Consider the following 26,096-nt stretch of genomic DNA (forward strand, 5'->3'; position numbering starts at 1 on the left):
TTTCCTGCTGCACTGCTGTCAGCCCCCTCTCCCCCGCTGGGCGGTGGCGAGGCCCGCTGGCGGGGCTCCGTCCCCCGGGGCGTTCCGCTCCCTCAGGACTCCGACGGGAGCCCCGCCTCGGTGCGGGCGGGTGCGGGAGCCGCCCCGGCGCCGCTGCTGGGCGCTTCCCCTGCGCGGGGCGGGTGGCCCGACTCTGCAGCGGCGCAGGGCGGGATGCTCAGGGCGCGCTGCGGCCCTTTCACTCCGACGCGTCGGCTCCGCCCCTTCGAGTACCCGGGGCGGGGCTGCGCTTGCTGCAGGAATCTGCCCTTTAAGAGCCGCCTCCCGCAGCCTCCGAGCCCTGAGCCGCCGCCCGAGCCCGCCCGGCGCCGCCATGGTCTCCTGGATCATCTCCCGCCTCGTGGTGTGAGTGCAGGCGGCCGGGGCGGAGGGATGTGCAGGCCGCCGCGCAGGGCCCTTCCTCCACAGGGGCGGCCCTGGGCCCCGGCCGCTGCCCGGAGCGTAGCTGTAGCGGTGCTGCCGCTTCTGCCCCGCGGGACCCCGCGCCTCGGAGGGGCGGCTGTAGGGCGGGTGATGTTTCGCAGGCGGCTGCGGCCTCGTACCGGCCGGTCCGCGCAGCCTGCCGTGGCCCGGGCGCGGCCCAAGGGCGGGGCCGCGGTGGGGGAGGTTGAGCCCCACCTGGGGCGGTTGCGGGGGACCGGCATCCCGCCAGGAACCGCCGAGGAACTCCCCGTGGCGGGCAGAGGCAGCTGAGTGCGGGACGCCGCGAAGCGCTGAGGGGGTCTCTTCTTCTCACAGGCTGATCTTCGGCACCCTCTACCCCGCGTACTCCTCCTACAAGGCCGTGAAGACGAAAAACGTGAAGGAATATGTGAGTACGGGTTCGCCGTGCCGGCGCAGCGCCCACCCTGTCCCTCGCGACAGCCCTGTAAGCCCCTGGCCTGTCCCCGAGCCGAGGGCTCTCCGGCTCCGCGGGGGCGTCGGGTCAGCCAGGCCGCCTGAGAAGGAGCAGCCCCGACAGGCTCTGGAGAAGTTGCCGAGGAAGGGCGCTTAATAAAATGGGAGGTCTCAAACCGTAAACGGGGGCTGTTTTTTCTCAGGAGGTGCTGAGTGAGGATGGGAAAGTGGGGGAGACTCTGCAGTCTAGAAGGATCTGAAAGTCCAGGACAAGTTTTTTCCTCTAACTTTATCCTTACTCTGTGTGCTTTTACTGCTTTTTTCAGTACCGCTTTTGTTTTCTTCTAAAAAGCTGAGTAATTTTGCTTGGTTTGTGTCTTCCTATCAACCTTACTTACAATCAACGTTTTCTGTTGCTCAGGACTTCATCCTCCTTCCTTTCTGGAATTGTTTCCCCATCTCCGTCTACGCCATTCCTACAAGTACCATATATAAAACACTAAATGCTTTTTAACAATGTGATGTGTTGTTTTCTTACAGAGGGGGTATTCTAAGTTGATCAGTAGAGACAAGAACTATTTGGCTTATGGGTGGGATGATTTTCTATCAGGTTTCCATTACCTGATGGAAAAGAGAGGTAACATAGGTGAATAGGGTAGAATTTGCAACTATTGTTTTGTGGTGCAGTCTGAGACTCTTTAACTGACTGTGCTCCTTACAGAATGACACATCAGCAATAAGTATTGCAGTATATAGTCCTTTTTTGGTTTATGCTGCTTCGGTCCTCTAGAATTCCCTAGATCTTTCTTCTGTGTTGGCTTAAAATTCAGCCTGCTGGTTTCTGAATGAGATGCCAGCTGAGGTGAGAGTCTCCCTCATAGCGGACAGCTTTACAAATCACAACATCTGGCTGAGTTTTTTTTGGGTTTAGGCTGTTGGTTTGTTGGGGTTTTTTTGAATACTGGTCTCAGCAGAGAAGTTGAAATGTGAATGCTCAGGAGGCATTGATAACTGATACAGTGTTTTGAGTGAGTATTAGAGATATAGTCAGAAATACAGTAAGCCTTACTAAACTTTATTAGTAATAACATTAGAAACTGAAAAGAAAGCATGACAGAAACTATCTGAATAATCACAAGATCCTGTGACTTCATAGTTGTCTCTGAAGTAATATATGAAGTAGTATCCTATTGCTATTGTCTTCTCTGGCCACTTTCTCCTCTTTCCTTCCAGTTGACTATTACCTTCATTTGTTGCATGAAATGCATATTTTTTTACCTGTGATTTTATTCTGGTTTATGAGTGTCTGTCACAGAATGATTGTTCCAGTTACAGAATCTGTGTTAACTTTAAGACAGACTCAGATTTCACAGTTTTAAATTGTTCTGTTGAGAACTAGAGAGGGGAAAAAACCCACCTCTCTTTTTTTTTTTTTGAGAACAGCCTATAGCATGCTTGTTCTGGAGCTCGCAGACCCAGTAAATATGGAGCCTTTGAATTTGTAGGCATTCTTTACTGTAAAAACCTGCTCATTTGCTGTGGGTAGGTTAGCTGTTGAGGTACACAAATGTTGTGTTTCCTTGCAGAATCTAAACTTTCTATTGATCTTTGGACTCGTGCAAAGCATTTGACACTGTCCTGCGTGACATCCTTGTTTCTAAATTGGAGACACATGGATTTGATGGATGCACCACTTAGTGGATAAGGAATTGGCTGGATGGTCACACTCAAAGAGTTGTGGTCAACAGCTCAATGTCCAAGTGGAGATCAGTGATGAGTGGCGTTCCTCAGGGGTCGGTACTGGGACCGGCACTGTTTAACATCTTTGTTGGTGACATGGACAGTGGGATCGAGTGCACCCTCAGTAAGTTTGCCGATGGCACCAAGCTGTGTGGTGTGGCCAACACCTTGGAGAGAAGGGATGCCATCCAGAGGGACCTTGACAGGCTGGAGAGGTGGGCCCGTGTGAACTGCATGAAGTTCAACAAAGCTCTTGGATCCCCAGTAAAAGAGACATGGACATGGAGCTGTTGAAGTGAGTCCGGAGGAGGGCCACGAAGTTGATCAGAGGGCTGGAGCACCTCTCCTATGAGGACAGACTGAGAGAGTTGGGATTGTTCAGCCTGGAGAAAAGAAGGCTCCGGGGAGACCTAATTGCGGCCTTCCAGTACCTGAAGGGGCCTACGGGAAAGATGGAGAGGGTCTGTTTATCAGGGAGTGTAGTGACAGGACAAGGGGGAATGGGTTTAGGCTGAAGGAGGGTCGATTTAGATTAGATGTTAGAAAGAAATTCTTTACTGTGAGGGTGGTGAGGCACTGGCACAGGTTGCCCAGAGAGGCTGTGGATGCCCCATCCCTGGCAGCGTTCAAGGCCAGGTTGGATGGGGCTTTGGGCAACCTGGTCTAGTGGAGGGTGTCCCTGCCTGTGGCAGGGGGGTTGGAACGAGATGGTCTTTGAGGTCCCTTCCAACCCAAACCATTCTATGATTCTGTGGTCTGATTTTCTTTTGGTAGATGTTACCTTAATTGCTGTAAGACTTCCTTAATCTAGTGGTGGAAAAAAAAGAGGTACAGAACTTGAGTATCATAAAGTTGTCTTAGTAATATTAGCTAATCACCTGGTTGTAAGCCCCATGTAAAAAGTCAGTGGAAAACTTGAATGCTGTGCTGCACGTTCTCAAACCCAGCTACATCTATGTACTAGTAGCTCATTGTGCTTACGAACCAACATCAGTGGGGGAGAAAGATCTTACAGATCTATCTGTGCTGGAGAGTGTGGTGTATTGAAGATTGAGTTGACACAGACCAAGTTACTACTACAAGCAGTCTGTCTATGGCGTCAGAGTGCAGTGCAAACTTACTCTTCTGCCCCACCATGATATAAATTTATGATCAGTCCTTGAGCATCTGTGACAAACTGCTGTAGTAGCTCAGACTGTTTTAAAAGTAATTTCTATTTAGGTGTCATCTTCAGCTTTTGTCAAGTCTACATTCCAACTATGCTTTTGCATTTACTGAATTTATTTAGGTTCTTGATGCAAGCTGGGGAGACTACATATGTGCAGTTAGCTGAAGTTGGTGGTCTTCAGCTTGAGCAGCAAAGACCTGACTCCTTTTTAATGGATTGGGGAAAAAGAAAAAAAAAAAAAAAAAAAGCCTGGTTTGACCCTCAGTTTTTGAAGGTGTTTGTAAACTGTGGATTAAAAACATTGTAAGAAAAAAAAATTAGTGATTCTTCCCCTCTGCTTTTTCCTCTTTTAATTTCTGGTCATTTGCACTTTGGGGACTTCTAGAGCTAGAAGCTGGATCCTTCCAGTTTATTTAACAGCTATGTTTCTTTTTATCTTTGGCTGTGCAGCGTAAGGTGAAGCATGACAGGAGGAAACAGGGCAAGAGACCTGTGTCCAGTATCAAAGATGTGAACGTGCAGTTTATTTGAACAGTAACAAAGCAATGTTTACTGTTCTTCTCGGTTCCTCTTCTAATATTCCTGAGCATTCTGTTAGCAGAATAAAAAAGTCTAATGAGCACAGAGCTTATGGTTTCATCAGGCTGTGTGCAGTGACCACTGCTGAGTGGCCTGAGCTAATTTATTACCTGTAATAGTTTTCACTGAGAAATAACAGTTACTGAGTGTTCATTACTTTGTATTTAATGGCATTTAGTGACAAGATGTCAACTGGTATCAATCAGTATAGATCCCTTTCTGAATTCTTTAGTCAACTCATATCTAATACCCTGGATAGAAAAGTATCTTCAGCACATTTTGTCATTTTATTATTCGTAACCTTTTCCAGATCTTTCATGAAGATGAGCAGCACAGATCTCAACACTGATTCCTGTGGGATTCCACTGGTAACTTTCCTCATTGTGAAGAATGGCCATTTATTTTTACCCTTTGTTTCCTCTCTTTTAACCAATTGTTAATCCTCAAGAGTCCCTTCATTTTTATCCTTGACAATTTAGTTTCTTTGAGTGTTTATTTAGGCTTATTGGAAACTTTGTAGAAACTCTATAGCAGGAACTTACGGAAACCTTCTAAGAATTCTGCTACGTTTGTGAGATTATTTTTTTTCTGCAAAAAACATATTCCTCATTATGTTATACATATCAATGTATCTGCAAATTGCTTTTATTATTATTGCCTTCATTTTGCCTAGTACTGAAGTAATATTTACTGGTATATAGCTTCTCTGAAATCTCTCACCAGCTGGGATCACTGTTTGCCACCTTTGATTTGTCATTGTTCACACACTTTTTCATGCAGGAGCTGATTTATGTTGCTGCATTGAAGAGTTAACCATTTGTTTCATAGAGTTGGTTTAGAAGTCAAGTGAATGACTCCTGGTCCTGTCCAAACTGATGATACAAGGAAAAAAAAAAGGGGAGGGGGGCAGGAGAGAGCCATAAAGCACAAGTTTTGCTACTTTCTGTTGTGAAAAAATTGCATAATAAATTAGAATTTGGGCTACTAACCACTATCTTCAAAACCATCCACTGTATTAGAGGGGTTGGAGGCAGCGTAATTTTATTGTTTTTTTCAGAAAGGTTTGGGGGGGTCTTACAAGAACAGATCACCAAATTATCCAATGCATGCAAGTTTGGGGAAATACCTGCTTTTATAACTTCATTTGCTGTAACAAAGACTGTCACTAAACTGTTAATGTAATTTTAATATGTGGATTAATGTGTGGATTTAATGTGTGGAATGTCCTTGATTCAGTTCAGTTCTCCTTTCCCATTCTTGATGACACTAAGAGTGTTAAGTTGCTTTTAGCAAAGGTGACCTCTTCTTTCCATTTATCTGCTACTTAAATTTATTTTTACTACTTAACAGCATAGAAACCTGGCAATTTCCCTTATAAGATATCAACTTTACTGCTATTGGAAATTTTTGGGTAGCAGTTTTTATAATTCAGCTGATTCCTCTTTAGGAATAATTGGCCTGTAGCTTAGAGACTTGGTACTAAAACAGCAGAGAGAGTGTGTGTTTTATGGGGGAATTATTTTATGTTTGCTTTGAAAGAAATGCCTACTGCTCCAGAGAAAGGTGTGAGGAACTAGGGAGATAGATGATAGCCATACAGATGTGCCATAATAGCACAAAGTACAGAAGACGTTAAACAAGAAGATAAGGTTCATGCGACATGTTCTTCGCTTTCTTACCTCTCTTACTGAGCCTTTATTTAAAAAGAAAAGTGCTCATGTAATTTCTGGGAGTAATGATCAAGGCAAAGAATGCTTATTAATGAGTTAGAGCAAAGTACTGTATCTGTTGGTTTGGGTAGGTTTTTTTCTTCCCAAGAAAAAACTTTAAATCAAGAAAATCTAGGGCTACAGTTGAAACTAAACTTTTGCATATGTGTGAACATATATATATTTATTACAATAATCATGATATATGAAAGACTATAATTTTTTAAAGTGAACTGTTTACTCTTTTTAGATAGCTTATTTGAGACTTTAACACTGTTGCATCATGATATTGCTGCAGGGCATGCATTCATCAGTGTATCTGTATGCATTTATCTGTTTAGAGCACATTAATCCTACATGTTTTCCCAAACTATAATGTACCATTTGATATGTGACTCTCTCCATTACTGATTATATATGCCGTCTGTTGCTGAATTCATCTTAACGTGTGGAGATGATGAGTCATTTTTACTGAGAAGACGTTTTGCTTTTTTCTGGGTTCTGATGGATGTCTATTGAGTGACTGTTCTTTTGCAGGTGAAGTGGATGATGTACTGGATTGTGTTTGCCTTTTTCACCACTGCAGAAACACTTACAGATATTGTTCTTTCCTGGTGAGTTCCTGGGTGGCATGGGGTTTTTTGTTGGGTTGGTGGTTTTTTGTTGGTTTTTTGGGTGGAGGGGTTTTTTGGCGCTTTTTTTTTTTTTTAAAGAAGAGTAGTGTTAAGACGCTAAGAATAAACTGTCTCTCCATTAGGCGTTTTTGATTGCTATGAAGAGTCTGCAGGTTTGTAGATATTGTGGGTAGTAGCTGCTGTCTTAGCTGTTTCTTCTGTACTTGCAAACAGTTAGGATAAATACACGGTATCTGTAAGAGGTTCTTCATCCACTCATAACACAAAGTATTTTGAGCAGCTCTTGATGTGAACTAGTACAGTTTGAGAAAAGGTGTTCTAAAAAACACTTAAAAGAAAAAAGATGGTAGAAGGAAGGGACCTGTTTTGCTTTGTGAGCCTGTTGTGTGGAGGAGCAGATCAAGTCCATGTCTGTGCTCTGAGTGGTGTTTTGCATTATGAAATTCTCTTCCACTAGTGGCGATGGGATGGAGTGGGGTGGGGGAAGCAGATTCTTAATCCTTTCAGTGCTGTGTGTCATGCTTGTCATAGAAACATTGAACAGTTTGGGTTGGAAGGGACCTTAAAGACCATCTCGTTCCAACCCCCCTGCCATGGGCAGGGACACCCTCCACTAGCCCAGATTGCCCAAAGCCCCATCCAACCTGGCCTTGAACACTGCCAGGGAGCCGGGGCAGCCACAGCTTCTCTGGGCACCCTGTGCCAGTGACTCGCCACCCTCACAGTAAACAATTTCTTCCTAATATCTAATCTAAATCTACCCTCCTTCAGCTTAAAACCATTATCCCTTGTCCTATCACTCCATACCCTTGTCAACAGTGCCTCTCTAGGTTTTTCATGTCTTCAACTGAACCTTTGGAACAGAGTATCTTCAGTTTCTTCCTTGCTTTAGTGTTTGAGCTTTGCATACATCTCTGAAAGAATACTAGTCAAGAGTTGTATTTTTTTAAAGAAACATGAAATGGCTATACACGCCTTACAAAACTGCTCAGCAGTTTTGCCTCTTCCTGCATAAAACGTTGAAAAGCAGACGGATCTAAAAAGTACAAGAGCTTTGGCTTGTTCACGTACTTAAAATGGACCACTGAAAACAGAAGTGTGTTACCGCTAATAGAGACAATAGAAAGTTTGCATTCACTTGTTTCAATCTCTGCTACTGTATCTTCCCAGAGACTTTATTGAGTAAGGGTCAGGGATGAAAGACATGCTGCCTGCTCTCTTTCATTTTGTGTGTTATCTGAGGAGTACCTACTGGAAGTTTCAGAAACTGAGCCATGAGCCTTAGCAGGAACTTGACATTTATTGAGATACGTAGTTGAAAACTTTGGAAAATGAGAGGGAAACTAATGTAATATTAACATCCAGTGGATACTCTCTGAACAAACTTCAGAATGATGAGAGTAGCTATCAGATTGTAATTTGGTGTGTTTGCAGGGCTGAGAGATGCCCTGTTTATGGAGTTTTCATGGCTATGGATGAAAGACTAAATGAGACTCGAAGAAGGTATGTCCTAGGATTCCAAAGAGGGTTCTGCTATTCTGACCTGATACATTGATTCTTTTATTTCTGAGCCTTTATCTTGCCTTTGCTCTTTCTGCCTATGCTGCTGTCTACCAGTTACCTCAGTCTGCCTCTGCTGATCTTGATTCCAGTTTCCATCTTTCTCTCTTTCTCCTTTTTTTTTTTTTTCTTCCCTCTTTCTCTCAGGTTTCCCTTTTATTTCGAGCTGAAAATTGCATTTGTGATTTGGCTGCTCTCCCCTTACACCAAGGGCTCCAGTGTCCTCTACAGGAAGTTTGTGCATCCAACGCTCTCCAATAAGGAGAAGGTACTCGCTTGTTGTTAGAAGATACTGACCTGTCTGGGAGCTGACTGACTTCTGATTCAGTTATGCCACAATAAAAACTGAAATGCATGAATCATGCTTGTGCTGACATTAGTGGATGTAGAATGATTTTGTTCCTGACAACAATGTCTGCAGCTTACTGAAAATTGTAATGTAGCCAGTAGTTTGCCTAATGCTTAGAAAGCATGTTTGGCTAACCCAGTGTCATGAGTTGTTATAGTCACTGTCAGTAGTTAAGCTTTTTGAATCACGATAAGAGCAGTGTGTTCTGTAGCCATGCTGTTTGTTCGCATTGTCAGTATAAGCAACTGCTTTCAGTTGTTAAAATCTGGAGATGGCATACTTTAGGTAGAAGTTGCAATTGTAAGCTTTCTGTAAGTGGCAGAGAAACTGCAGTTACGTGATCAATGACAGCAGATGCTGGTAGCCTGGAAAAAAGCATCCAGATGAGCTTTGGGTTCTTACGGGTGATGGTGGGGAGACTTTGTGTTTGTAACAAGGAGCTAAATGCCATGTTCCACGTTGCCTTCCTAGGAAATTGATGAATACATTACTCAGGCTCGTGACAAGAGCTATGAAACCATGATGCGAGTTGGCAAGAGAGGGTTAAACCTTGCTGCCAATGCAGCAGTTACTGCAGCTGCAAAGGTAATGCAACACCTTCTGTAACGTTTAGGAATTCCCCAGCAGTTTAGTTTTGTGTGCCAGTAGTTAGTGCTATGGGTCTGTTAGGGACGCTGGTACTTGTTGGCACCAATCTACCTTTCCTTTCCTCCAGTTTGCCTTGCAGTTAATCCCATCCTTTGACTTACGAAAAGTGGAGGGAGAGTGGAATGGATTTTGCTTTAACCTCTTCCCTGTTGGTCTTGGGAGCATACTTTTCTTTTTCCCTTCTGTTTTTTTCAGAGTAACCTAGTGGGGAATAGGGCACCTTTCCTCTTCTTCTGAATGATCCAATGTGAGGTGATCTTGGTGAAGGCGAAGTGCCCTTGAACCTAATTTTTATGTCCTCTTAGGGCCAGGGAGTTTTGTCTGAGAAGCTGAGAAGTTTCAGCATGCAGGATCTTACTCTCATCCGGGATGAGGATACCGTGCATATGCGAAGCCATGAGCCACAGTTGCACCCTTCTGGTGGGAGTCTTCTTGAAACCATTGAGGATTCAGGTACAGAGTACCCCTGCTGGGCCATCGTATGAGGCCTCATATGATGAGGTGGGGGGTGGGGGCGGGGAGGAGAGGTTCTCTGGCCTTTTCATGCATTGGGTCTTAGACGGACTACAAGATTCCAGGTTACCTGGGAGAAGTTGCATTGTCTTCCCCTAGGCCTTTCCCCTCTACTAACAGATTTCAGTACTTTTTGGGTTATCCTTCTTAAGGATTGTTGACATCTCCCTTTCATGTGGTCCTTTAGAATGGGCCATTTTAGACTTCATGTGATTTTTTTTTCCAAAGTATTTGCTAAAACTTCCTCTCTCATTCCTTAGCTTCCTGTTGCTCCTCAGGAGAGGAAAGCAGTGTGGCACAGAGGTCTAATGGAACCCCATCGGAGACTAGAACAGACCCATCAGATGAAGATGCAGGAGACAAACTTCCTAAACGTACCCAGAGTCTCAAAACTCCTAAGAAGGTGATGAAAGCTGAGGTGAGCTGGTGTGTAAAGTATTTCCAGCACAGACATTGGTTTGTGAGCTTTGTTGGAAGGCTCTGGCTTCATAGTCTCGGTCGTTTAAAAGCTGTTTGTATGAACTTTGCTGGACTAAGTCTTTGCTAATTGAGTCCTACATCAGAGGACTTGGCATCTACTTGCTATACTAGTTTCTAGCTTTTGGGTTTTTTATCATGCCTGTAAACCTCTGTCATAAGCCAAGACCCAGCTTTGCTTCCATTCAGGTTTTGTGTTGAAGGGTGGGGCATTAGATACTTCTAACGTGTTTTGTTGACCATATCCTCTCTCCTGTCTGTTACAGTCTGAATATATAATACCACTGTGATATTTATCCCTGGGACAGCTGCTTTCTCCTCATCTAAAATGCAATGGTTCTGTACCCTCTTAGGCCTTCCTGGACTTCTGCATATTAGATATAGGGAAAATGTAATTTCCCCCTCCACACCACTCCCCACCACCCCTGCTTCCCCCACTGCCCCCCCAGGGTTTTGTCTTGAAGTTTAATTAACTAGTTGTTGTTGAGCTGTCCCCTCCATATGACCATGTGATGATCCAAGATATTTACAGCCATTCAAATGGGACATGAGTTGCCTGTATTCTTATTAAAACAAACCATACACAAAAATAAATGCAATTGTGTCCAAGAGCCATTTTAGCTTAACAATTTTATTTTTTTTTTCAGCTGTTGGTGTGTTTTGTAGAATATGCATTTTGAGGTGCTGCTTTCCAGGTTTTGACTCGAACTTTTCTTGTGGTTTGATTTATACGTGATAAAATGCTTCCCTTTTTGTGAAGTTGGGGTCCTATTTGCTTGATTCAACTCAGATTCCTAATTTTGTTTTTTATTTTTATTTAAGATACAAAGTGCTATGACTGGCTCACATTGTTGAGCTTTCCAGGCTAAATATTAAATAATTTGGAGGAAAATAATTGCTTAGAGCATCATTTTAAGCCTTACTGTTAACCTGATTTTACAGTGTACAGGACACCTTTGCATGTGATTTAAGTACTCTTTGTAACAGAATCACAGAATAGTTGAGGTTGGAGGGTACCTCTGGAGATCATCTGGTCCAACCCCACTGCTCAAGCAAGGCCATCTAGACCCAGTTTCCCAGGACCATGTCCAGATGGCTCTTGAATGTCTCCAAGGATGGACATGCAAAGATGCATTCAACGTCAGCCTGGATCTTTTTTAAATTCCCAAGGCTTACTTCTGAGTTGACTCCTCTGCTCTCTTCTCTAGCATATTAGATAGTAGCAAGGAAACAAGAGGAACAAAATTTGATTCCAAGCTTCCTAGTGGGGAATTTTTAAAGTGAAATCGTGAAAAGACAGTAACAACTCTTCTATGCTGTTTATTGTGACCACAGAAATTCTGATAAAGGCTTTTGCAGGCGTATTGGGTTTTATGTTCAGTCTGTTTGGATCTTTGGTTCAGATATAGGAATTGTAGGAGGTCTTTGACTGACATCTCTGAGATTGCCCAGAAGGGCTGAATGCATCGTAGATCATAAATGCACTCTTCTTGCCAGTATCTAGAATGGAAGATACTGGAGTAAAGTGTGCAAACTAGTTCAAGATGTTTCTACATCTTTCAGAGAACAGCATTTGGGATGGCAGTCAAGAAGCAGAAAAGTTATAACAGTGAAGTGTTGTGTGAATATTAACAGTTAGAAATACTACTACGTCTAATCTTTTGTTGAGACAGCTGTCTTTGATTTTATTATCACATTTGTCCTGTTTTAGAATGTCCTCCTTTCCTGGCTGCTATTTGATGGATACGCTCAGAGTGATTTGTTTACTAACCAAAACCAAATGGAATGGTTAAATAACCTGTTTGAAACAACAGATGACACGAATAGGGTCATCATGTTGTCATTGTTTTGTCCTATTTTCATTCTGCATTCTTGTATCTTTCTGTTAGACATTTAAGTGTTAAAGTAAACTAACCTAAGATGCCTCTTTTTCTTTCTCCTCAGCTTCCAGTGAGAAGTGTGAAAGCCCGCCCTAAGAAGAAAGCTGCAGGCTCTCTTGCTTCTGGCGAGTCATCCTAAGGAGACCTCTCCCTGCCCAGCACCTGTTTCTGTCCCGGGATTTGCCTATCTCTTTTGAAGGGAAACTCCCCAAAGGAAGGGAGCTGAGATTCATGTACATAACAGATACTGCTTTGTAGAGCCCATTCCAAGGCAAGGGGGAGGCTGGGATTCAGAAAATAGAGTAGAGGATACACATCCTCAGGAATTTTCTCCTTTTCATCTCTCTGTTGAAGGGAATGCTGATATGTTTGTACATAGCCTGTTGCTTTGGAATTCCCGCTGTATAACCCTAGTTGGGGAGAATCTTTGCTGGAAGAACTGGCTAGGGTTAGAGACATCCATTGCACAGAAGCTGGAAAAATATTAGACACTGGAGTTCCGCAGGGGTGGGTGGCTCCCTAAAATGTCTTATCTTGCTCTGGGTATTCTTCTGCAGCTGTGTGTTGTTAAGAAGTGCCCATTATGATTCATCCTCCTTAAGAATGGACTGTACCTGTCATGTCCATCCCCTTTGAGAAGGTGACTGAAATTATGTACGCTGAATGGTTTTGAACATAAAGGACTAGCTCATGGGAGAAGTATGCTAGATTCCTGTTACTAGTACTGGAAGATGAAGAGATTGGGTTTTTATTTTTTTTCTGGAAGGTGAAGGGAGATAATTGAAAAACTGAGTAATGAAGAAAATGTGCTGTTACATGCACATGTGATGGAGTAGATACAGGTATCTGTAAGACTTAACAATTGAGAAGAAAAGTTGGGCATCTGTAAGATTCTGGCTCTTTTTCAAGCTGCTTGAATTTTATTTCAGGTTCTGTTGTTTGCTTTGATTCCTGTGAGACCATCAGAGTTAGGCGAGTCCCATGCAGTGGGAAAAGTTGACAGAGAGACTGTTGCTTTGACGTTCAGGGGTTGAACTGCATGTCATCCCGATGCTTGTTACTATGGACAAATTCTTGCATTCTAGTAGGTGGGTGGGGAAAATCTGGCTCAATATAGTCTGCAGGCATACTTGAGAACTTCAGAAGCCCTTATATCTCAGCTTTAGGAGATCCAATCCTCATGGCATGAGACCTGATAAATAGCTGATGTATGAATTTCACTAATTCCAGGATTCCATTTATGGGGGATAAAAAGCAGGGAGTAGGGCACAATACTGTGATTAATCAGTCCTCTTGCTTTATCCTACTGCAACTCTTGCACAAATTTTCTGTCTGACCATGTGCCACGTTTATCAATGTCCTGAGACTTGAGCAATATGTAACACTTGGGACAGAACTACATTGAATGTAGAATATGTATTGTGGGAGTGAAATTGCAGTGCTGCAGAGAAAATTTGCACCATGCCAAGCCATACTGGAATCTAATCTGTTGAACATTGTTAAGAGGCAATCCCCCGTATACATGCTAGCAGAGTCAATGGGACTTTGAGATAAGTAGGGTTCCTGCTGTTGAGATCTGTAATGGTGCTCCCCCATTATAGACATGGCTGTCTAAGTGAAGACTTGATGATATTAATCTTTGCTGAAGCTAGTTATCAGAGGAACCTGGCTCCTCCTTCCCTACTGAAGACCATTCTGAGCTCAGGTGCAGGCACTTGTTTGCCAACATCTTGCTGTCACATTTCCAAAATTACAGTGGATTCTTTACAGAGCCCAGTATTTTGCTGTTGATAATATATAGAAGCGCTTCTGCAAGTAACGTTCCACAAGTACATCTACCCTAATGAATAGCCCTTCAGAAGTTTGTAAAGTTAAAGATTAGGACTGAACTTTTTTTTCTTATTTTGCATTGTCTTGGTGGCAAGTTGTTATGAATTGACTAGGGTTTTTAGGAAACCAATTAAGTTGGATTTACTTTTATTTGTAGCTTTTAAAAATTGAAGTCTTGACAGACCATGTCAGAAACTTGCATCTCGTCAGAAATACTTGTCCTAAATTATCCACAAGACCTTATTCAGGAGCCAGTAGAAAACCCTTGGTTTGGCTTTGAGTTTCAGAAAAAAAACCCAAGTATTTTGTTCTTTTTAGTTTGTTAGCAAGCATTGTATACGTGTCTCACTAGTACGTGCAAAGCCGCGTCCTGAAGCAGGAATTCTTTCTGTTTCCAGAGGAAATTCCCCTCCATATGAGGGATAAAAATCTTTACTGTTTATGTGAAAGAGTCAGTTGTGAGGAATTGCTGTCCTAGATTTTACTGTACTGAACAAGATAGACCCATTATTCTCTATATACCAAGTATTTCTGTGACCACATTTCTTGATTATTTTTTTTTTTAATTAAAAATTTCCATAGCAAATTATTTATGTAAAGCATTGTGAGGGACTTGATTTGGAAGCCAGGGACTGTTTAGTCTCCCCTTATGCTGATCTTCATGCCTTTTACTTGTGCATGCATTGTGCTTAGTCTTGGATTACTTGGTTTTCATACAGTGACTTTCCAGAATGTTTTCTAGAATCCGTTCATTTGTAGTAACTCTTCCTGCTTTGAATCACAGGAAGAATTTCTGAAGACTCGGTTTTGGCATTTGGATTTACCTTTGTCTTCCTGAGCTAGGTCCTGTGCTAAGTATCTTTTACTTAGCATTGGTGCTTGATGTCATTAGCCTGTGGGTAAGTACGGGTCAGTCTTACTCTGGTGTTTGTTGTGCAGGGGAATTAAATGACTTCTGGTTGTAAGAGTCTGGATTAGAGTCAGGGACTATTATCTAGTGTGTGATACGAAGCTGATGATGTCAAGCAGCAGAACTTACCCAGAGCAAGAACAATGTCTTCGTATGGACACTGTATTTTCTTCTTCCAGTACACGTGTGACTGCTAGATTGTGCTCTGCTTGATCAAAGCCTCTGCAGATCTGCCACCACCTGTGTGACCTCTTAGTGAGTTTCTAGATATAGTTCTGCACTGGATGGCATGGTCTTGCATAGAAATTCTCTTGTTAATGAGAACGCTGAATGTGCTGTTTTGATAAAATGCTTTTATCAGCTGTTGTTCAGTGTTTTCAGCAGGAAATGCTGGAACGTAGTTCCTCTTCAGTATCATCTGTGGGCTTCATTGTGCAATTAAGCAAATGGTTAAATCTTCACCTAGCAGTAGAACCCATTGTGTTCAGTAAGTGTTTATACCCCTTTTGTAATATGCCTGGGCACAGAGACACACAGTAAGAGAAAATCATACCTTAAGTTGGGGGGCTATGGGGGTCCTGCAAGTATTGTCAAATTTTGCGTGCCTAAAAATTACCCTAAAATACCTGTACCATGAGATACAAAGTGGAGCCATGACTGCCTTTTGGAAAGAAATGTACCTCCACGCTTTATAATACTATGAGTCATTGTTCTGTTGTTGGAAAAGAAAATAGTGGAATGTGGTTTCCCTTCTGAGAAACTTAATGATTTGCTGCATAAAAGGGAAAAATGTTTTCTTGCTTGGCAGTATCCCCCATGGTGGGTAAGAAATAGGAAAATACAGGGGAGACTACTGTCAGGTTTCAAACCCTACGCTTCAACTAAACATCTTAATTTCTTACTGATTTTTATGGAGTTTCTGATTCTCTGGCCTTATGTTTCTGAGTCTGGGGAACTGATTTCTTTTAGACTGGATTAACTTACTTGGTAGGTAGAGGGTGTGTTAGAGAGAGGGATGCTGGTGTTCTTAAAATTGCAAAGCTTATTCTGGGGAAGCTACACCTTCCCCCGTTTTAGTGAACTGAGTTCCATTCACTGTCCTTTTGCAGTGCTGGACTTTTTTTTTTAATACATCCCTCTTTGAAGTATGACTCTCTCACAATATATGGCCAAGTCACTTCTGCCTTGAAAAGCAAGATTTCTAGAGAACCCCAACTTTCCAGAAATTGTTATTTATTTTTTGCCATCTTTATCAGCAGGAAATATAGTGCCTTAGGAGGAGAGTGGGATAACTATGGAATACTCTGCTGGTTCTCTGATCTGCACATAGCATTGTATCAAGGAGGCTTGCATGTTAACTGTGAAGTTTCGTTACGTACTTGAGAGCAGCTGTTGAAGTGAGCTAAGTTTTCCTATCTGTCTTCCAAACTTGCATATAATGCTGAAAAGCGTGGCTTATTGCCTAAGAGAGAAATCTAGGGAGGGCAAAAAAAATATTCTTATCCTTCTTTCTGATGGGGACACTGTATTGTAACATTACTCTGCTACTTGCTGGGGAGATGCTGAATCACATCTCTCTATGTACCTGGTCAGTACTATAGCTTTTCTTGCTTTACCCACTAAAAATTTGTAATGTGACACCTGGCTGCTTTCTGAGTTGCCCTGTAAAGCCAGATAAGTGGAAAACCAGCAAAGTATTCTGAAGCTATATGAGCTCATAGAATCATAGAGTTGTTGGGGTTGGAAGGCACCCCTGGAGGTCATTTGGTTCAACTTCCCTGCTGAGGCAGGGCCGCCTAGAGCAGCTGCCCAGGAGTTCCTTTGTGCTATTTGTGGACTGGAGCCTAACATTTAAGAGCTGGTACGTGCAGAAATTTGTATGCTGTATGGGGATGTGCTTTAGTGTTACTGAGGAGAAAGAATTCCCAGTCACCTTCCATCTGAAATTTGGCACTATTACAAGACGCTGTAAACATAATTCAGTCTTAAGTTTTTTATAGGTATTGTTAAGAAGCCTAGAAACTTCAGAAGAGGCCTTAAGAAGTGTGCAGAGTAACTTGTGAGAACAATTGGTTTGAACAGTAAATGAAGACAATAAACCTGCATAGCAGCTAAGAACCTGTCTTGAGAGATAGAGTGGAAAATGGACTGTGTACAGTACAGAGTTGTCCAGGAAATACCGCTGACTACTTTCTCATCCTCAAGCAGTACTTAAACTCTGTTCCCTACAGATTAGAGCCTGATTTCTCTCTTAGAGCACCTTTCTCTGTCTTACTTTTCTAAACTGGGCTTGAGCTATATGCATGGAGATTCTTGAACCTTTCATTACTTCAGAACAATAGGGTTTGACTTTTACCTCAGCAGGCAGCTGATCTTCAGGGAGGACCAGATGAATATCAAGTATCTCACATTACTGTCTAGTAGATGTGTTATGCTGGGGAAGCACCAGCAGGGAGTTCCAGATACATTCATGTGGGAAATTACCCCCCACACCCACCCCCAAAGCCTACATTTTTGGATGAACAAAATGATGGACTTTGCTATGCTCATACACACAGCTACCTGTAGCATCCTAAAATTCAATGTTGTAATTGCCAGTGCTGTATTTCTGATGAGAACCGAAATCAAAATAATACGAAGTGAAAAGAAATAGTGGCAAATTGGTGGTATTTTTCTGCAATTTTGCAAGTAAATTTAGGTCTCTGCTGCTTCTTTGCCTAAAACCTTCATGTAAACCCCTTGCAAGCAAACTGTTACTTCCTTGCTGTTTCTCAGCTTGTATCCTTTCATGACCTGGTTATGTTTCTTATGTTTTCTCTTACTAAGGAAGGGACTACTTCCATTTTGCTGACTGTGGAAACATGAAAAATACTGTCTTTTAGAGCTGAAATTTAGCCTTTTTCCATTATTTAATCCTATGACCTAGAATCATACAGTGACTTGTACAACAAGGCCTATGGCTGGGTTCCCAGGGGGAATCTGAGCATCTATTGCCAATAGCATAGTTTGATGTATTTTGCTTTTCTTGCTGAAATATGCTTCTGCAGACCCTTTGGACGAGGGCATTGTCTGCATTTGTGGGAAGGCTGCAAAAGTGGGTGAACTCTAAAGGAGCAAGAGTTCAAGTCTCCTGTAATATATCACTGTCCAAGACTATCCAAAAGATTTGTGGCAGCAGTAGAAATGCATTGCTATACTGACTTATCAAAGATGGGGCATTCAGTTGTGTTGTTTGCAGCAGGTCAGAGAGGAGAATCAGGCTGGATGGCAAGCATATAAATTTTTTTTACATACAAGGCAACTAAGTTTTTATAAAAAGTAATGTTTAGCAACTTACCAAAGAGAAAGCAAGTTGAAATTTTTTGGTGACCTCATAAAATGAGGAGGTCAATTATCCTGATCATCAAACCTAGTATTGAATACAAACCGTATATATACATGCTGCTGCCTTTTTGGGAAAGCACTGAGTTGATGGATTCCTCGCTTTTGACTCCTCTGCTAGATTATTTCTCAATGTGAATGTCATATAGAGATAAATGAAATTTTTATTTTGACATGTGACCATGAATTCCTGTCTAAATTCAGGCATGCTGAGCTACGTATGAAACAATGTTGGTTGAATGAAAACTCAATAAGAAAATGGAGAAGCTCAGACAGATCTAGCCAGGTAAAGATGACTGAAGAACCCTCCTTGAAGTACAGAAATTAGAGACTACATAACGATGGTTGGTTTTGATTCAACATTTTCTCGACAAAGTTCCTGTTAGCACCGTGCTGATATAAAGGCAGTAAGGCACAGGGAGGGTTGTGAATTGCTTTTTGTCCACCAGAGGGTATAAGCATAACATAGAATCACTGAAACTGAGCGAGCAGAGACTCGTTTGGTAATAGTTGAATTATGACATGTGGAACGTCAATATTTCCTATGTATGAGAGCGAAGGTCCTGCTTAGAAATTGGGGCAGGGAACAACCTGGGGCTCTAATGGAGAAATACGAAGTAATACTGCAGTTAACCCCTGACTGAAAAGGCTTATTTAAGCCTGCAGGGTTTTCTAATTGAGCCACTTTCCAGTGAGGCTTGCTGAGACAATAGTGTTAGAGAATAACTGTCCTCAAATCTTTTTGTTATCCATTCAAACCATTTTCTAGCTGCAGGAAGCAGCTCTGTAAATGGTGATGTTTGTGATTTGTGATTTATCCCCCCCACTGTTTGCAGTTCACCAGTTGTTTGTGTTGCCCTAATTTATACTCTGAATTTTGTAGTATGTCCTGGTAAGAATGTGTAGTTTCTTTCAATTGGATCTATATTCTGTGAAAATAGAAGCAATTTTAATCTAAAAATACAGATGTATCTAATGGTTACTATGGTAATATGTGACCATAGCAACAGAGAGTTAGCATTCTGAAGAACAGGCAGTTGTGGGTTTTTTGGGGGGTTTTTTGTTGTTGTTGGTGGTTTTTTTGGTTGTTTGCTAACTAACGGTGCTAGCATTTCAGGAAAAAACACTAACCTTTTTATTTCTTAACCGTATGAGATCATATGGATACAAGGGATTTTAACATTGTCTCACATAAGATTTTTATAGAAAAGCTGATGAAGTACGAGCTGGATAAGCAGACAGGTGGATAAAGAACTGGCTGAATGGCCAGGGCCAGAGCATGGTGATCAGTCCCAGGAAGTCTAATGGGAAGCCAGCAGATAGCAGCACACCCTAGGGCTCAATACTGGGTTAGTCCTGTGTAATACCTTCATTAATGATTTGAATGATGGGGCAGATTGTACCCTCAGCAAGTTTGCTGATAAAACTGGGAGGAGTGGCTGATATGCCACAAGGTTGTGCAGGAGACAGCAAGAGGTATATAGAGTATCTGGCCTTGCATCTCAAAATACGTGGAAATCCTAATGGCACATAATGAGACAGTCTGAGATTCTTTCTGATGTTGAGAAAGAGGAGGTCTTTTATGTGCAACATCATAGATGGAGACTTAGAGACTGAAGAAAGGTCCAGGACATACCAGGAAGTTACTGTAGGAAAGAGAAACGGAATTTAGAATGGGGCTGGAGATTCTTTATTGTCAGACTTTGGGGTTTCTTGTGGTTTTTTTTAAACAAACAAACAAAACCTAAACACCCAACCAACCAAAAAAAAAAACCCCACCAAACAATAACCCCAATATGTTTCTGGTTTATTTTTCCATCAAATGATCGGAGCTAAATAAACAGCATAGTGCTTTCAGACAGGTGCTAAATTTCAGCTACAAGTTGTGGATTGTCTTGATGTAATTGAGGCCTCAAGACCATGTATATGACTGAGCCCCATATTTAGAATGGTTTGGGTTGGAAGGGACCTTAATGCCCATCTCGTTCCAACCCCCCACGCCATGGGCAGGGACACCCTCCACTAGACCAGGTTGCCCAAAGCCCCATCTAGCCAGGCCTTCAACACTCCCAGGGATGGGGCATCCACAGCCTCTCTGGGCAACCTGTTCCAGTGCCTTTGCCACTCTCATAGTGAATAATTTCTTTCTAATCTAAATCTACCCTCCTTCAGCTTAAAACCATTATCCCTTGTCCTATCACTGCATGCCCTTGTAAACAGTCCCTCTCCGGCTTTCTTGAAGGCCCTTTTAGGTACTGGAAGGCTGCTATAAGGTCTCCCCAGAGCTGCCTTCTCCAGGCCAAACAATCCCAACTCTCTCAGCCTGTCCTCATAGGAGAGGTGCTCCAGCCCTCTGATCGACTTCGTGGCCTCCTCTGGACTCATTCCGATAGCTCCATGTCCTTATGTTGGAGGCCTCAGACCTGAAAACAGTACTCCAGGTGGGGTCTCATGAGAGCGGAGTAGAGGGGGAGAATCCCCTCCCTTGACCTGCTGGTCACGCTTCTTTTGATGCAGCCCAGGACATGGTTGGCTTTCTGGGCTGCAAGTGCACACTGCCGGCTCATGTTGAGCTTCTCATCAACCAACACCCCCAAATTCCTTCTCCTCAAGGCTACTCTCAATCCATTCTCTACCCAGCCTGTAGTTGTGCTTGGGATTGCGCCGACCCACGTGCAGGACCTTGCACTTGGCCTTGTTGAACTTCACGCGGTTCACGCAGGCCCAGCTCTTGAGCCTGTCAAGGTCCCTCTGGATGGCATCCCTTCCCTCCAGCGTGTCGACTGCACCATGCAGCTTTTCATGAATGGCTATCTCTGCCAGCATAGAGCTAATGTAAAGGCTCTCTACTAGCAACACTCAATGCCAGTTTTATAAGGAAATGTGCTGGATGTAAGTTTAGCCAAAGCCAAATCACAGAATTTTCCAAGCTTTCTTTTTCCTAGGCCCTGTTGGGGAATCTAGCAACTGAATGGAAATTACAGTATTGCTGCTATCACTTGCTAATTTGGGGCAATGAATATCTTGATTTAAACAGAATCTAAACTGCATTTAAAAGTTCATTTTTGTAAAAGCTAGCTGTTGTGACTGTTCTGTATTTGCCACAGGAATACAGTAGCTGATTAGTGGAGCCACTGTGGTACTCAAAGGCTATTACCTCAGAAAGGGTAAAACAGCAAAAAGGCCAGCCAGCCCACACCAAATTGGTTCGGCTAGTCCAGTCTCCTGTCTCTGATACTGCTCGGTCTGTTTGATAACCAGGGGACAGTCTGGAATTAACACATATATTGGAAAAGCCTTCTCCTGACACTGTCACCTTTTTACCCATGCTCTGAAGCACGGTGATATTGAATGACTGGGTTACTGTGGTTTTTTTCTGGGAGAGGGAGTTGTTTGAATTCTTTCACTGTTTTTTTGTTTTTGTTTTTTTTTGTGGAGTCATTAAAAGTTCAGTCACTTGCTGCAGTATAAGGACTTAAATGTAGAAACCCTAAGGCATCCTACTCTCACGTTGTGCTTGCTTTATTACCTAGGCTCTTGGGGTATCTTCTTACATTCTCTTTTGTGAAGACCATTAAAGAAAATTGTGTATTATCTCTTTGATATCCTGTTCTTTGCTCTCATTTATTTTCTCCTATTTCAAAGGACCTGTTGTTTTCCTTCCATTTCTCCCCACAATATGATAGAAAAGGTTTTATCGATGCAGATGTGCTTTCATTCCACAGGGTGGCAGCTTATCCTTATTTTCCTTCTCAGTTACTTCTGCTAGAAGCAGCTTTCCTGGCCAAGGTCCCTTCCAAGGCATAAGGGTCATGAACCTATAAATACAGCCCTTCTGTTGGAGTTAAAGAGTATTTGGGAAAGCTTATTATATTGTGTCTGTTCAGGCAGTAGCAACTTGCTGGAGATTGTAGTAGCTGACAAAACAAACAAAAAAAAAAAGCATCATCCAAGAACTAAATTTTGAATATTACACATTGCCACTGGTTTATGTGGATCTCTCTTGTAAGTGGTGCTCCAAGCATAACTGAACACAAGAATATGGTGACACCTCTAGGCGACAGTTGCTTTGATAGAGGCTTAGTTATTGATGTGGGTGGGGGAGAGAGGTTCTAGAAGTTATTTATTCACTTTTTATTTCCAGTTTACTTTGACAGATAAATGTCTCGGATAATTTGATTTGAAAGCTCCATGTGTCATTAGAATAGGTTTATAGGTTTATGAGTTGCAGGTATGACTTTTTGTTCGTTGCTGGTGAGTTTACATCGTTTCCTCCCACCCCCTGCCCCAGTTTCTTATTATTGATGTCTGTGAATATTTTTCTTTAAAAGGCTGCTGTTTTGTTATCTTCTCAAACTGTGCTCCTAAATTGTTTTAATTTATCTCCATGTCTTTCTTATGTGTTTAGTCTCTTCTGCCTTTCCCCCTCTCCACTGTTGAATAAAGATTTGAAAATTAATACAGAGTCCTGCTATTTCTGCCATGTAAAAATCAAGGTAAGTTTTGAGAATCTGGTTTGTTCTGGCTTTGTTTCCTCACTTAGGTGTTGCGTCTCAATTAGGTTGTGTCCACTTCCCAGCTATTAACTGAGGACTTGGATTCATATCGAAAGTGTATTTGTTAAGTGGCCTTTTCACTCCTGCAGGTACAGCAAAGAATCTAATGTGATTACTTTTACACATCTAGGAGACATACCTAAATTGCAACTGCAGATAACTTCTGGGGAGGACAGAGGGTGGAAAAAATTTATATGTGCAAAGTTAGAAAATGGTGAATATCTGTTTGTTGGTGCATGTGCAGAAGCGTGAATGTGTAGTCAATACTACATAGCTACTATACCTAGACATGAAATATTAGATTGGTGAGGAAGTAATTGCAGTCTTGCAGGGCAAGTAGCAAGAACTCAGCTTACTTCCTGAGAAGCCTGTGGTGCAGACAACAGACACAGAGGGTATGTGAAATTATGAGAAAAAAATGGACTGTGAGAAGAATTTTCTGTGGTTATCATCAACAGTTGGTTCTCCACAGGCCCTGCTAGTGAATAAAGCAGGTAGTCAGGGCTAGCAGTTGTAGTGACTGAGAATAAGAGGAACTCAGCTAGCAGAGTTCTAATGGCATCTTTCTACTTGGTGTTTTGGATAGTACAGAGGTCTCAAGCTGATGGACTGTGGTGTCCAGCTGGAACTTACTAACAGGAGTAATGGCATGAGTCTCTGGTTTTGATTGAGTTGAAATCCTTTTTGACTTCCCCCCCACCTCAAGTGTGGTTTTCCTTTGAGACTCTTGTGTAGGTGGAGCCTTTCTCTCTTCCCCCCTTGCTGTCAGTTTTTCCTGCGAATGTTCTGAATGTCAAACCTGCCAGCCTTCCGCCTCCGTGGATGTCCTCATGAAGGAGGCAATTTGCTGCTGCTTCTGTTTCAGCCAGCTCAGAGTTGACAGTCCCAACCTCAGCAGTCAGAAGTTGAAATGTTTACGTAGTAAATAAATAGAAGGTGTTTGGCTGTATTTCCGGGCATATGCAAAAAATATTAGGTGATTATTTTGCTCTCTGTATATGTCTGTGATGTTTTTTATCCCCACTCTTCCTAGAGGACACGTGTGTATTCATGTATTCATTGTACACTCAAATATGGTACAACATCACTTGACCTGTGCGGAATGATGACAGGACTAGTCAATGCGTTGCATGGGTGCGGACTTTTGAGTTTGCCCATTTGTGAGAACACTGGCAATTCAACCTCTTCTCCTCTTGGGCTAGCAGGCTCAAGCGTAAAGTACCACTGAATTTCTGAGTTGTAGGTAATAGGTTAGAGATGATTGGCAAGCAACTTAGTCTGCTAGCACAGTGATGGAGACAATCCTTTTGGATCCCAGAGATGATTATCTGGTCAGGAGCATTCATCCTAGTTTATGGTGTTGACTCACCAGAGCTGTCATTATTTAATAATGTGGATAACCACGAGGCTTTGGAACCATTCTGCGCATTCAATAGGAGATCTGTGCAATTCTCATCAGCCTGAGTCCCTGTGGGATGAGAGTACAATTACCTGTCCTGAGCTGGTGTACTTTCTTTCTACCAGTTGGAGGAGGGATGATTTGTGTTCTTCCTAGCATACAGAAACCATTAGAATTGTTTCTAAATCATAAATGTAATTTGGCTATATAAGACAGGGATCAAATTGAAAACAAGGATATAAAAGAATGAAGTGTTTTGAGTGTGATGCATTTGTGGTTCTGCCTTTGATTTGACATGTGAAACCAGGTCTCATGGTTTTTCTAATGGACCATGGCGCAGGCGATGATCAGTGAAACACTAAGTTTCATTTTAGAGCCTCTTAGTCTACTGGCTAGAAGTGGTAGTATTGGGGTACAATGGTATATCCATGGTGTAGTGGTTTTAGCCTTAAAAATGTGTATTAATTGTTATATTTCCTATAAATGTGCCCAGCCATTTGGCTGTTTTTTATCTGTTTTGGTTTGCTTGGGTGTACTTTATAAAAAGCTTTTCTTGGATGGTGTTAAGTGGGCTCACGCCCTTTTGAAATGAGTCCATGTAAAGAAAAGGGTCAGAAATTCTATGAGAGAAATTAAGAATTATTTCAGGAAATATCTATTTAAACCCTCTGAACACCTTTTGCATGTATTTGTATATTAGTGAATTACAGGTGAAGGAAGCCAAAACTTCCAGTTCCTTAGCACCAAAGAAATATCATCACTTTAAACTCTTAAGAAAGCTGGAACAGTGAAACCTGTGCTAACTATGGACGAATAAACACAGGTTTATTGTTCTCTTAATCAGAATAAATTCCTCAGCACATAAGCTAAATAACTGTGATTATACATATCAAAACAGTTTTCCTGATAGTACAGGAGCAACGTGGTTCCGGTAGGAATGCAAACATGCTGTTGCTATGGAGCTTCTGCCATCATCATAGTAAAAGACGCTGCAAATTGCCATACTCAGCTTGCAGAAAAAGCAGTCATAACCTTAATTGATTTTTACATAATTCATAAATTATATGTTCTAGCAGTGAAATAAGAGAAACAGTCCCACCAAAGTAATTTGGATTCTTTTCAGAAAGTGAGCTAACTCATGTGCCAGGATTTATGGTAAATTTCCATGCAACAAGAAAGCAAAAGCCAGAAGCAGGCAAAGATGACCTTATCCATCAACATGTAGGTACAACAAAGCCAGTGACCAAGAGGAACATATATCAGTTGAGTGAAGTCACTGTACATCTGTGGTAGAAGAAAACACCCACCCAGAAGCAGCGACTCAAAGGAAGATGTTAAACCCAAAAAATTAGAACTATGAAGTCTGGAAAATCCTGGCCTGTTTAAAACTACTCAGAAGAAGGAAGTAGTAATTGAATAGATTGTTTAGTTTGTTATTAATTTAATTCTAATTTGATACTGTCATTCCTATAGTGCATGCATCTCAACCATGCATCTCAAATGGATTTGTGGGCATAGAAGATGGTATTTTACTAAACTTTACATACCTAAAGCTTTAAATGTTGTCTTGTAAAAATACACTCTTATTTGAATTTTGTGTGGTTTGCCTCAATCTCTTTTGTGCAGAAGTGTTTGGTAATGAACATGCACTCCTTAAAAATAGAATGACCTCCCTGCATGTGAGGTTATGCAAATGAAGATTGCATACGGTGATCTTTTCTCGCTGCCATAATACATATTGATCCAATGATTTCTTACTGCTCAGTACATCTTGTTTTCTAGAGTTCTTTCCAGGTGATGAAAGACATTATTTCTTCTTGGAAGATAGTCCTTTCAAGTTACTTTTTTCCTTTTCTTTTCTCTTC

The 26,096-nt window shown here is 42.1% G+C and overlaps 1 protein-coding gene across 6 annotated transcripts; it reads left to right on the forward strand.

The window, feature by feature from the left end:
- REEP2 (receptor accessory protein 2) lies at nucleotides 1–25,823 on the forward strand. Of its 6 annotated transcripts, XM_075766487.1 has the most exons (9): nucleotides 144–405; nucleotides 799–871; nucleotides 6,631–6,707; nucleotides 8,163–8,231; nucleotides 8,436–8,556; nucleotides 9,109–9,222; nucleotides 9,591–9,738; nucleotides 10,059–10,216; nucleotides 12,220–25,823. In XM_075766487.1, exons 1-9 carry the CDS (start codon nucleotides 374–376, stop codon nucleotides 12,292–12,294), a joined length of 867 nt encoding a protein of 288 aa, XP_075622602.1. In that variant the 5' UTR covers nucleotides 144–373; the 3' UTR covers nucleotides 12,295–25,823. The 6 variants fall into 6 exon arrangements, with proteins under 6 accessions (XP_075622600.1, XP_075622602.1, XP_075622601.1 ...); XM_075766485.1 differs by lacking the exon at nucleotides 8,163–8,231 and having other exon boundaries at nucleotides 1–405; XM_075766481.1 differs by lacking the exons at nucleotides 144–405; nucleotides 799–871 and adding an exon at nucleotides 3,325–4,752.
- Nucleotides 25,824–26,096: the final 273 nt, after the last annotated feature.

Source organism: Balearica regulorum, chromosome 14, assembly GCF_011004875.1.
Source record: "Balearica regulorum gibbericeps isolate bBalReg1 chromosome 14, bBalReg1.pri, whole genome shotgun sequence".
In the NCBI taxonomy this organism is placed as follows: domain Eukaryota; kingdom Metazoa; phylum Chordata; class Aves; order Gruiformes; family Gruidae; genus Balearica; species Balearica regulorum.